General features: G+C 40.7%; 1 protein-coding gene across 2 annotated transcripts in view; it reads left to right on the top strand.

Moving 5' to 3' along the window:
* Positions 1-3511: 3511 nt before the first annotated feature.
* gorab (golgin, rab6-interacting) overlaps positions 3512-13452 on the top strand; it is a 52374-nt gene continuing 42433 nt past the window's right edge. The window contains exon 1 of one of the 2 annotated variants that reach the window (XM_043699490.2): positions 3512-3653. In XM_043699490.2, coding sequence (XP_043555425.1) covers positions 3596-3653 — 58 coding nt within the window. In that variant the 5' untranslated portion in view covers positions 3512-3595. The remainder of the gene's footprint in view (positions 3654-13452) is intronic. The other variant, XM_043699495.2, reaches the window with a different exon arrangement.

Genomic DNA, 13452 nt, shown 5'->3' with positions numbered 1-13452 from the left:
TCAGTGGAACATTTAACTAACTTGGTATAGGTTAATATAACTGTTATTTTTGAATCATAGAAATGTATGGCATGGAGACAGTACAATTACAACATTTAAAAGGCATCTGGATAGATATGTGAATAGGAAAGGTTTAGAGGGATATGGACCAAGTGCTGGTAAATGGGACTAGATTAGGTTCGGTTACCTGGTCAGCATGGAGGAGTTGGACTGAAGGATCTATTCTGTGATATATGACTCTCAAGACCTTGGAACAGTGTCACTGTTCACGTGACATGGAAGGATTAGTAGTCAGATTTTTATGACGTGTTGAACCATGATAACCAGCACCACCAAACTGCTAAAGCCTTTTTGTACCTCACAGCCACTTTGCCTTGCAATTCCTTTATGATCTTGCCACAATGGGTGGCCATTCCAGAGCAAGGATATCCAAATGGTCTTATTCAAGGGAAGATCAGAGCATGCAGGCCTCTCAGGGAGACCAAGAAAGACGAGGATGAGCAATAGAATGGTTGGCACAGAGACGCAGTGGTCTGCATTGCTCCTACAAAGCAGCAGAGACCTGGGTTTGATTCTCACCTCAGGCAACTGTCTATGAGAAAGTGTCTGCATGGGTTTCCTCTGTGTGCTTTGGTATCCTCCCACAGTCCAAAGATGTGCAGTATTGTGGATTGGCTATGCCAAATTGCCCAGTGTCCAGAGATGTGTTGTATAGGTGAATGAGCCATGGAAAATACAGGGTTACATGGATAGGATGGGATGCTCTTCGGAGGGTCCATGTGGAATTGATGGCCTGCTTCCACTGTGGGGATTCTATGATAATAACAGTAACACTGACATTACATTTAAAAAATGTTCACAATAATGTGGACACCTTTGCTACTTCACATTAGCCCAGGGGCAGCACAATGGCATCTTCAGTTCTATTTTGTTTCATCATTATATTCGACAGAGTTATACATGCTTTAGGTTTATAAATTGTTAGACTGATCACTCAGCAAAGTAGTTCACAACCTTAGATTTGCCTTTTTACAAACTGAAATTGATGCCCTCTGGGCCAATTCAATCAGTTTTCTAAAGCAAACGCCAAATATTGCGGATGCTGGAAATTGTACTTCACATGCTAACTCTGTTTCTCTCTCCCCAGAGATGACGCTGTGCTTCTCCAGAGTTAGAAATCACAACACCAGGTTATAGTCCAACAGGTTTAATTGGAAGCACTAGCTTTTGGAACGCTGCTCCTTATACTAATTGAATATTTTGCATCAGTATTTACTGTGGAAAAGGATATGGAAGATGTAGACTGTAGGGAAAACGTCCAGATTACAGAGGAGGAAGTGCTGGGTGTCTTGAAATGGTTAAAGGTGGATAAATCCCCAGGACCTGATCAGGTGTACCCAAGAACTCTGTGGGAAGCTAGAGAAGTGATTGCTGGGCCTCTTGCTGAGATATTTGTAACATCAATGGTCACAGGTGAGGTGCCAGAAGACTGGAGGTTGGCAAACGTGGTGCCACTGTTTAAGAAGGGTGGTAAAGACAAGCCAGGGAACTATAGACCGGTGAGCCTGACCTCGGTGGTGGGCAAGTTGTTGGAGGGAATCCTGAGGGACAGGATGTACATGTATTTGGAAAGGCAAGGACTGATTAGGGATAGTCAACATGGCTTTGTGCGTGGGAAATCATGTCTCACAAACTTGATTGAGTTTTTTGAAGAAGTAACAAAGAAGATTGATGAGGGCAGAGCAATAGATGTGATCTATATGGACTTCAGTAAGGCATTCGACAAGGTTCCCCAAGGGAGACTGATTAGCAAGGTTAGATCTCATGGAATACAGGGAGAACTAGCCATTTGGGTACAGAACTGGCTCAAAGGTAGAAGACAGAGGGTGGTGGAGGGTAGTTTTTCAGACTGGAGGCCTGTGACCAGTGGAGTGCCACAAGGATCAGTGCTGGACCCTTTACTGTTTGTCATTTACATAAATGATTTGGATGCGAGCATAAGAGGTACAGTTAGTAAGTTTGCAGATGACACCAAAATTGGAGGTGTAGTGGACAGCGAAGAGGGTTACCTCAGATTACAACAGGATCTGGACCAGATGGGCCAATGGGCTGAAAAGTGGCAGATGGGGTTTAATTCAGATAAATGCGAGGTGCTGCATTTTGGGAAAGCAAATCTTAGCAGGACTTATACACCTTCATGGTAAGGTCCTAGGGAGTGTTGCTGAACAAAGAGACCTTGGAGTGCAGGTTCATAGCTCCTTGAAAGTTGAGTCGCAGGTAGATAGGATAGTGAAGAAGGCATTTGGTATGCTTTCCTTTATTGGTCAGAGTATTGAGTACAGAAGTTGGGAGATCATGTTGCAGCTGTTGGAATATTCTGGTCTCCTTCCTATCGGAAAGATGTTGTGAATCTTGAAAGAGTTCAGAAAAAATTTACAAGGATGTTGCCAGGGTTGGACGGTCTAAGCTACAGGGAGAGGCTGAACAGGCTGTGGCTGTTTTCCCTGGAGTGTCGGGGGCTGAGGGTGACCTTATAGAGGTTTACAAAATTATGAGGGGCACGGATAGGATAAATAGACAAAGTCTTTTCCCTGGGGTCGGGTAGTCCAGAACTAGAGGGAATAGGTTTAGGGTGAGGGGGGGAAAGATACAAAAGAGACCTAAGGGGCAACTTTTTCACGCAGAGGGTGGTACGTGTATGGATTGAGCTGCCAGAAGATGTGGTGGAGGCTGGCAAATTGCAACATTTAGATGGCATTTGGATGGGTATATGAATAGGAAGGGTTTAGAGGAATATGGTCTGGGTGCTGACAGGTGGGACTAGATTGGGTTGGCATATCTGGTTGGCATGGACGGGTTGGACCAATGGGTGTTTCCATGCTGTACATCTCTATGACTCTAGGTGGTAATCACCCAATGGAGGAGCAGCGCTCCAAAAGCTAGTGTTTCCAATTAAACCTGTGGGATCATAACCTGGTATTGTGTGATTTTTCACTTTGTACACCTCAGTCCAACACCAACATCTCCAAATCAGAGCTTCTCCAGCACTTTCTGATTCAATTTATTTCAGCCTTACATGATCCTCAAACTGTTAACCATATCGTTTGGTCGGCCAGACTCTGACACTGCAGTGCAGTCGTGGCCTATCGCTTTCCCAGCTCCCTGTTCGGTTTATCAAAGGTCGCAGGTGTGACCCAAACCTCCACCAACGGCTCTCTCGCGTGCTGCAAGTTGCCAGCTGGTGTCACGTGCAGGACTGGCCGCCCAGAAACTCCTTGACGAAGGGCTTTTGCCCGAAACGTCAATTCTCCCGGTCCTCGGATGCTGCCCGACATGCTGTGCCTTTCCAGCACCTCGACCCTCACCTCCGGCATCTGCTGTCCCCACATTCGCTCAGAAACTCCGCCTATACTTGCGACTCGAGGCGGTTTCCAGGACGTGGCGCCCGTATTGCGCAAGCGCACTAGCTCGGGTGCCACGTGTCATCTATGGGCATGCGTGGTGCTTTAGTGGTGTTATCGGCTCATCGCGAGTAGGCCTTGGTTTTTATCGTAGCCTGTGTTTCTGTTAGGGGTTTATTTATTTTGTGTGAAATATGGCTGGCTGGGCAGGATTTTCGGATGAGGAATTAACACGAATAAAGCAGCTAAAAGGTAAACGAAAGAATCGTGGTGTAAGAATTGAATGCTGATTCTGATTTTGGGTGATTCCCAAGTGCTACAACTCTCGGCGAGTCAATTTAAATATGGTGACAGGAAACTTTTTAGAAACAATAATGCTGGCCAAAATTACTAATCACCTGAATAAGTGTACGCTAATTAAAAGCCAGCATGGATTTCTCAAGGCTCAGTCTTGTTTAACTAACTTAGTTTATTTTTGAAGAGGTACAGAGAAGATCGAGGGCAATATCGATGTCGTGTACTTGAAAATCCAAAGTGGTTTTGATGATGTGCTACTCGTCAAAGTAAACACATTTATAGCTTGAGAGCGTATCGTTATGGCTGCAAAATTAGCTTCATGGCAAATAAAGGGTGTATTAATGGCGAATGGTTTGTTTAAAACTAGAGAAAAACTTAGAGTGCAATTCCAGCATGGGTTGTTAGGATTTCATAATCTTCCTGATACATTAATGATGCAGACTGTGTGACTACAGAACTCAAATGCAAATTGTGCAGATGATACACATCTTAGAATGACAATGAATGGTGTAGACTTGATCTTGTGCTTAAAACTAAATGGTCATTGAGGTACTGATCTAAAGTAGCTTAGAATAGTGTGCTTCCAATTAAACCTGTTGGACTATAACCTGGTGTTGTGTGATTTTTAACTTTGTACACCCCAGTCCAACACCGGCATCTCCGAATCATATCTTAGAATATGGTTGTATGCAAATTTTCTTATTTACCATCTGAACTTAGATTAGCAAAAGCAGCTATTTTGTGTAGAATCTAAAACTATTTCATGCTCAGTCTAAACTGGTGCTGTAATAAAAATACCTCAGTGTGGGCTTTGAGGGCTGAAGAGCCTGTTCCTGTACTGTATTGTCCTTTTGATTACTGAAGTCAGTCATATGATCAGTTACATGATTTTGCATTAATCTTGTCATGATTTATAACTTCATAGCAGGCATGCAGCAGTTGTAATTTAATGCAAGAATTATGATGTAATTCACTTTGGGAAAACTGTGTAGAGTGATGATATAAGTACAGTTCTCAATGAGGTGTAGGAGCAGGATGATGTTGTGTTTATGTACATAAATCATGGAAGGTGACAGAGTAGGTTGAGAAAGTTGTTCATTGATTAAGCCCAAAACATCTTAAAGGGCACTTGTGGTGCATTACTAGTGTCCTTACCTCTGAAGAAGGGCTTATGCCCGAAACGTCGATTCTCCTGTTCCCTGGATGCTGCCTGACCTGCTGCGCTTTTCCAGCAACACATTTTCAGCTCTGATCTCCAGCATCTGCAGACCTCACTTTCTCCTTACCTCTGAGCCAGGAAGCCAATGTTCAAGAGGTATCTAAGAATGCTAACTGTCAGATTCTTCATGTACACCTGGACACTGCCACGGCACCCTACCCTCAAAGTGGCTGGTGGGGGGTGTAAGAGACTGTGTGTCTTACACGTACTGAAATGTGCTTTTGCAGAGGAAGTCTGGAGAGAGTTTTTGTCAATGTTCATCCTGAGCAGATCTGTGACTCAGGACTCTGTTCTATGGTGTGTTTGCCAGGACACACACCGAGACAGACATCAACTACAACTGGAGGGCCATGCACTCTGTGAAAGACTCTTCTTGGTCTGCCCAAAACCTCTTGGTCTTCCAGAGTAAGGAGCTGACTTCGACCGAGTGTTACAGACTGGCACATTCCAAGGTCCAGGACTGTATGCTGAGGGATGCATTAAAGTTTGGGGCAGCTGCCGCCAAGGCACAGTGGGGAAAGACCATCATGTAAGGTCTTTCTGCCAAAGTACAATGTGGGTCCGTTCAGTTATTGGACCCACCTGATGTTGTAAATATAGTCTTGAATAAGTAAATGCCTTGAGTTTGTTTATCTACACATGTGAAGACTGTATAGAATTGAAGTGCTCTGGTGACTATGTACATAAAACATTTTTATGAATAAAGTGTATTTTTGAAATAACATGAATAGGTTGATGAGAAAATATGTACTATCTTAGGTTTATCAATAAGGGCAGGGTACAAAAGCAGGAGGTTATGTTAAATTGTATAAAATATCGGTTTGCCCTCAATTACGGGATTGTATCCACTTTACTTTAAGGACATGAGAATAGGGTGTAGAAGATTCACGGGAATGGATCTGGGGGTGAGGAATGTCAGTTACATTAACTGGAGAAATTAGAAATGTTCTCGGAGAGGAGGTTTCATATTAGATATTCAAAATCATAAAGTCTGTCTACAGTGTAGATGAGAAACTATTCCCATTGGAAAGATTGAGAGAAACAGCAGAGATTTAAGGTTACTGGTGAAAGCAACATTTGGTGACATGAGAAAAACTTTAATCCTGTGGCTGTGAAATACCTTACCTAGGATGTTCTGAAGATAGTTACAGAATCATAGTCATACAGCACACAAACAGACACTTCGGTCCAATGCGACCAACCGCAATCCCAAACTGAACTAAACTAATTCCACCTGTCTGCGCTTGGCCTATATTTATCCCATATTTGAAATGGAAAAACTTGGCTAAGGGAAAAGGCAGGGGAGTGTCATGAAGTAAGTTGTTCCTTCAGAGGCCCAGTACAGATGTATCATGCCAAAAGCCATCTATCCTGTAACTGTTCCGATATTCCTCCACTATTGTTAGAGTTTTCCTCCTGGATCTTTCTGGCTGCTGTTCTGGCAGAGGTTGCCTACTGTGTTTTAGGGTGATTTACCATTCTTCTATTGTTCCACAGTGAACAAAACAATCTGTAAATATGATTGGTATATATAGCTCTGATGGTCTGGCATCACTGAAGTCCTCAATAGGTGACAGCCTTCATCAAGTGGGTGGCACAGTGGTTAGCACTGCTGCCTCAGTGCCAGAGACCCGGGTTCAATTCCCGCCTCAGGCGACTGACTCTGTGGAGTTTGCACATTCTCCCCGTGTCTGCGTGGGTTTCCTCCGGGTGCTCCGGTTTCCTCCCACAGTCCAAAGATGTGCAGGTCAGATGAATTGGCCATACTAAATTGTCCGTAGTGTTGGGTAAGGGGTAAATGTAGGGGTATGGGTGGTTTGTGCTTCGGCAGGTCGGTGTAGACTTGTTGGGCCGAAGGGCCTGTTTCCACACTGTAAAGTAAAGTAATCTAATCTAATCTAATCTAATCTAAATGTTTTGATTATTGGGAAGAAAGAACATGTATTTATATTGTGTGTTTCATGAAGGACAGGCCTAAAAGTGCTTATAGGGTTTTATAGTATGGTCATTAAGTCATGTAAACGGGACATAGCAGTGTACGCAAGCAAGGGTTCACAGTCCACCCTGAGATGAATCACAAATTAAAGCTTTGGTGTAGGCTTGCCATGCTATAATCGTTGGCTAGAATTCTCTCACTCATCTTTGAATAGCATCACAAGACATGGTGCATGAATGATTATGGTGTCCTAATTGTAAAATTAAACTCAATAAATCTGAATTTGCAATAGCACCAGAAAAAAATTGTTCAAATTTTAGATGTTCACCTGCATCATTAATATCCTTCAGGGAGGTATTTGCTATTGTTGACCTACTTACGGTTAAGTAGGTGATGCTTAGTAATATGACAGTGTAACAAAGGGAAAACTTGCAATATTTCCCATTTGTATGGAACTCTTCATGACTGCAGTGTATACCAAACCAATTAGAGGCAATGAAGTACTTCTGAAGTACAGACATTGACCAGAGAGTATTTCTGCTTTATTAACAACAACCCCTACTTAAACAATAGTAAAAGGATAGGCATGTTTTAACCTAGTTTCCAAATGATGAAACATTTGAAATATTCTGTGCTGTTCTAGTATTGAAATGATGTATTAAAATCCTGGAATAGGATTTAAATTCTTCACCCTTTAAGCCTCTTTTTATGGCTTAACTTGCATTTCAAAAGTATAATTTATTACAACAAGCACAGCATCACTTTTGTATACAAAGATTTGAAAATACTTTTTGCTGGTGGAGGTTGAGGGAGAAATACCAGACATGATTCAGCAGCAGTTGATGTTCTTGAATCATGTTGAGCAGAATAACAAATGTTTCAATGTTGTCTGAGAGTCTGAAACTTTTAAGAATGAGACTGCAAGCTTTGAAACCTGATTTTAAAATTAGTTGCCATTGATTTTGCATCACCTAACTTTTAAAAGCTGCGAACTCCAATTGAAGAGATGCAATTACAGACTGCAATTACAGTTTTCATCCCACTGATATTTTCTACAAAACCTGAAGTACAAGGGCAAACAAATTTGTATTTTAGTAGTCCTTTTGTCATTGGCACACCCTAAATCGCTTTACATACAGTGTATGAAACATTGTCTTGGAGTGAATCAAAAACCTTTTTTGTGCATAAGATAATGCAAGATAAAGGTGCGTGGGTGAAAGAACAAACAATTTGTCTGACATTGTTTGAAAAAAGAATGTCAGTCAAAATCAGAGATCCTACACTGATCTTTGTGACTGAGTTAGCAATTTAATTCATTGGGATCTGAGTCAAGCAATTCTACAGAGCTGTATTGAGGTATCAGTCTTGCCAATGTGTTGCTGTAGTAATGATTTAACCTAAACCTTCTGAATGCAAAGCAAGTGTGATCACTGAGCTGAGTAGATTTTCAATGTAAAGAATTTCCATTATTTATCTATCATGGTTGATGATCTTCGTCAACACCATATTCCCACGCTATAGTCCATGATGGGATCTTGATTAGATGGGCCAATGGGCTGAGAAGTGGCAGATGGAGTTTAATTTTAGACAAATGCGAGGTGCTGCATTTTAGGAAAGCAAGTCTTAGCAGGACTTGTACACTTAATGGTAAAGTTACTAAACAAAGAGACCTTGGAGTGCAGGCTCCTAGCTCCTTGAAAGTGGAGTCACAGGTAGATAGGATAGTGAAGGAGGTGTTTGGTATGCTTTCCTTTATTGGTCAGTGCATTGAGTATAGGAGTTGGGAGGTCATGTTGCATCTGTACAGGATGTTAGTTTGGCCACTTTTGGAATATTATGTGTGATTCTGGTCTCCCTCCTGTAGAAAGGATGTTGTGAAACTTGAAAGGGTGCAGAAAAGATTTACAAGGATGTTGCCAGGGTTGGAGGGTTTGAGCTATCGGGAGAGGTTGAATAGACTAAGGCTGTTTTCCTTAGAGCATCAGAGGCTGAGGGATGACCTCCATAAAGGTTTATAAATCATGAGGGTCAAGGGTAGGGTAAATAGGCATGGTCTTTTCCCTGGAATCGGGGAGTCCAGAACTAGAGGGCATAGGTTTAGGGTGAGAGGGGAAAGATATAAAAGGGATCTAAGGGGCAACTTTTTCATGCGAGTGTAGAATGGGCTGCTAGAGGAAGTGGTGGAGGCTAGTACAATTGCAACATTTAAAAGGCATCTGGATGGGTATATGAATAGGAAGGATTTGGAGGGATATGGGCCGGGTGCTGGCCAGTGGGTTAGAATATCTGGTCAGCATGGACGATTTTGACTGAAGGGTCTGTTACCATGCGTACATCTCATGACTCTGTCATAAGTATTGGAAATCCCTAAATCTGTCTTGAACTTAGTTAATGACTGTGCTCCCACAAAGTTTCACCATCCTTTGAGTGAAGAAGCTGATCATCTTGGCCTGCAGGTGGCTTTACTTTTACTCTGATATTGTGTCCCTCTGTTCAAGATCCCGCTGTCATTAAACATCTTTTCTGCATCTCTTGTCTATCCCTTTCAGGAACTTAGGCATTTTCTAGGAGGTTGCCTCTCATTTTAAATTCTTGAAGATAGGCCCAGTTTCCCCAATACCTTCCACAGAGAAAGTCCACTATTGGAGGAAACAGTTTGGTAAACTTCTATTGCACACTGTCTGCTTCCCCACCAAGTACATTCTCCTTTTGACATGGGAAACCAGAACTACTCACAATACTCCAGATGCAGTCTCTGTTCTGTACAAATGAAGTAAGATTTCTTTACTAATAGAATCATGAGAGGCATTGGTAAGGTGAATAGCAAAGATCTTTTCTGGAGGGTGGGGGAGTTCAAAACTAGGGGGCACATGTTTAAGGTGAGAGGAGAAGAACTTAAACTTGTCCCTCAGGCCCTTTTTATCAGCGATTCATATGTGGAATGAAATACCAGAGGAAGTGGTCTCGGGGAGAGACAGTAATGAAAATAATTTATCTGATCAATGTGCAGAAAGTCGCAAAAAGAAAATGTCAGTAAAGTCTCCAATTCGAATGAAGTTTTAAAGAAAGCACTTCACTAGGGCTGAGGGCCTGTTAAGGTTATTGCTGAAAAAGGAAATGGGTAAATCATTCTTTTGAATACTTTATAATAAGATGTAAAGCTTTGCTTTTTACCCTTGTTTAAAAAAAGTACATTGACAGCTGATGTACATTCAGTGACTCAACATGAACCAAATTGCAAAAATAAAATATGGGTCTATCAAAGCAGATTTCATTCTGGAATCTGAAATATCCAGTATAACTATCAATTGGGATCATAACAGCATTGTTTGAGGCAAAAAGTAGAGTAGTAGAAATAAATATACCCAAGGGTCAGTGCTTGGGCCCTGGCTGTTCAAAATCTATATCAATATTTGGATGTGGGTGCCAACTGTAATGTTTCCAAACTTGCACATAATTCAAAACTTGGTTGGAATACAATTTGAGAAAGATGCGAAGAAATTAATGGGCATCTGAGTGAGTAGGCTGGAGCGTAGTAGAAGAAATATCCGGATAAGGAAGAGGTTACTTTGGCCAGACAAGTGGAAGTGTAATATTTTTTAAAGATTTGAGAGGCCAGAAAATGACAGCCAAAGCAATCTAAGTGTTTCATTTCAAAGTCACTAAAAGCTAACATGCAAGAGCAGAAAACAATTCTGAAAGCAAAAAAGTTAGTATTTATGGCCAGCGGACTTTGTACAGGAGTCAGAGTCATACAGCATGGAAACAGATCCTTTGAACTTTTCCATACTGACCAGGTTTCCCAAATTAAACAAATCCCTTTTGTCTGTGTTTGGCCCATGTCCCTCTAAAGCTTTCCTATTCATGCGACTGTCCAAATGTCTTTAAAATGCTGTAACTGTACCATCATCTACCACTTGATTTTGTGCTTTATATCTAATGTATAGAGCTCAGTTGCTGTGTTGAGCATAAACCAGAATGTAGAAGTGATACCTGCCATAATTGCAGTTAAGAGACGCCATTACAGTTAGTTCAGTTTTGAAACCAGGCCAAAATACAGAAGACTGGTGTCACAATGGGTGAAAAATAGTACAAAAGCACTGTTGTCAACCAGTTGAAGATACAACATTGCAAACTTAAAATATTAAAAAAATGAACTGGTAATTATTCAATTTGCATGACAGAAAGAGGCAAGAAACTACTAACAGTAGAAATCTGAGTTTTAAAAAAAGAAAACGCCAATGTCTATCGGCATGTAAGGGGAGGTTTATTCAAGTACTTTGAGAGAAGTTCTTTGCCCAAGGAGCGGTTGCACATTAAAGCAGTAAGACCTTATGGTGCAGTATGGGTTAATAGTTCATAGACAGTAAATCTACAAATACAGGCTTGTACTAAGTCTGTTAGTGCACGATGAAAGATTGGCATCAGATCATTGTAAAAAAGGGTGCCAGGCTGTCTGTCTCCCATATTCTACCTGTGCCATAATTTAAGTAATTCTTGGGGTCTTAGCGACATCATGGCTCCACCGCATAATAAATATTATAAAGGGGTTTGGTTCAGCAAAATCTAGAAATAGTGCCAATCACTCTGCCTCTATGTTGCATATATTTTGTATAATACTATACTTTAAAAATACCTGTCCAAATGAATAATATAGCTCAAAGAAGCCAGTTGGCTGGCAAATGTTTACAAAGCTTCAATTACAAGTCATAAAGACTGTACCCATGTATTTTACTTGATGTTCTGCATTCACACAGTTGAAAATGACAGAAGAACAAAAGTTGCTACTACTGACAGCCTTTTCCTGAAAATTTGCAAATTTGGGTAGAAATACAATCTGTTTCAGAAAAGTCATAATCTTCATAACATCATTGAATGTACTAAAAGCAGAAGAGGTATGCAGCAGATTGTTCTATTTAATCCCATAAAAGAACTTGGATGTTTTCCAGCATCTTGAGAAAGATTAATGTTTTGGGCATAAATCTCCTCGTACATGCTGATAGAAATGTGCGTTTTCTGTTTTTAATTCAGATTTCCATTGTTAGCAGTTTCTTGCCTCTTTGTGTCATGCAAATTGAATCATTACAGTTTTTTTTCCCCATTATAAATTGGTTGGAAGATTCTTTTACTGCAGGTGACATGGGGCATTGGCTGCAGTGGTGGCAGTGCAGGGACTCCTGGCTGCAGTAGGTCTGGAGCAGAGGCCCTGCAAAAGTCCAAGAGCTGTGTTTTAGACCCCTGGCACGTAAAAATGAACTCCATTAAAGTACTTTCTTTTATTCTTCTTGTACCTCCAAATTGACACCAGATTGTGGCGGCAGAACACTTTCTACTATCTCCCAAGATATATGTGATAATAAATAAAACATTCGTTTTCAAAAAAAGTTAAATGTAATTTTGTCAGATTTATTTCTCAATTATTAGCCCTCATGTTAAGTTGTCAGAATTAAAAAACAATTATTTCAGTTCAAGCTACTGTAGCAGAATCAGGGGAAAAGAATGATTTTATTTAGTTAGCACTTATTCTTTGTGCAATTTTGTGGCCTTATTTCATGTCGACATTTAGTATTCTTTAGCTTCTTTGGAGTTCAACTACACGGCACAAAGTTTGTTTGACACCCTTTGTAATAAAGGCTCATTTATGCAGATGTCTCGTTAATTCAACTTTGGAAACCATTAAAATCCTTATTTATATCTTTGTTGGTACAACTTTTGGGTTTTAATATTCACAAGTGGTGGTCACTTATTCACTGCAGATTGTTTGTTTGTTTCTTTTATGCCTTTCAGTTTTTGCACTCTGTTCCATAATTTTCTCTGAACTGAAACTAAACTTTTGAATAAATTGTATCAAATAGGTGCTAGTGCCACCTACTCATGTTGGAAATATAAAAGAGTTTTAAATAACTCAAATTGGTGCATTTTAAAGTTTTTAAAAAATTACTTCTACAGCTGAGGCTTGAGACCATCTTTTATTAATGTACTTTTCTTGGGAGTGAAAAAGAACTTTGGTATCTTTCATCTCGGACACAGTAAATTCTGTGATATGTGATGGAATGTCATTGCATATCTTGCTGTTGTTAGTGAGCAAGGAGGGCTAGCCACTTTTTTTCTATAATTTGAACTTTGAAAGGAAAGCAGCTTTGAGAGAATTGAAAAGCAAGGTAAGTAGATAGGAAAGCTTCGTAAAGGAAAATCTGGGCTCTTGTAAACTGACTGGGGGAATCGAAGGGAATGAAAGTAGAGTTAAGCAAAGTGCAAGCAAGAAAGACTGATAGGTGTGAATGGTATAAGGATTGAGCAGATGGCCTAAAAGGGGAAGTAGTCAGTTAGAATTGGAATCAAGATGTTCTATTGCATGGTAACTAAAGTGCACATTTACACTGCACACCGGCTTAACTGTTCTTTATGTTTGAAATGAATACCCTCCTACCTCTAACAGCCGAGTCAGAGTCACAATCATTGAGTCAACCGATGTACAGCATGGAAATAGACCCTCTGGTCTAACTCATCCAGGCCAACCAGATATCTTAAATTAACCTAGTCCCATTTGCCAGCACTTGGCTCATATCCTTCTAAACCCTTCATATTCACAAATACAT

The sequence above is a fragment of the Chiloscyllium plagiosum genome, unplaced genomic scaffold (genome assembly GCF_037043375.1).
Source record: "Chiloscyllium plagiosum isolate Xiang-an unplaced genomic scaffold, Cpla_swu_hap1 HiC_scaffold_9, whole genome shotgun sequence".
NCBI classification, from domain to species: domain Eukaryota; kingdom Metazoa; phylum Chordata; class Chondrichthyes; order Orectolobiformes; family Hemiscylliidae; genus Chiloscyllium; species Chiloscyllium plagiosum.
The sequence above is the reverse complement of the archived record's forward strand: the minus strand, read 5'-3'. Positions and strand labels throughout refer to the sequence as shown.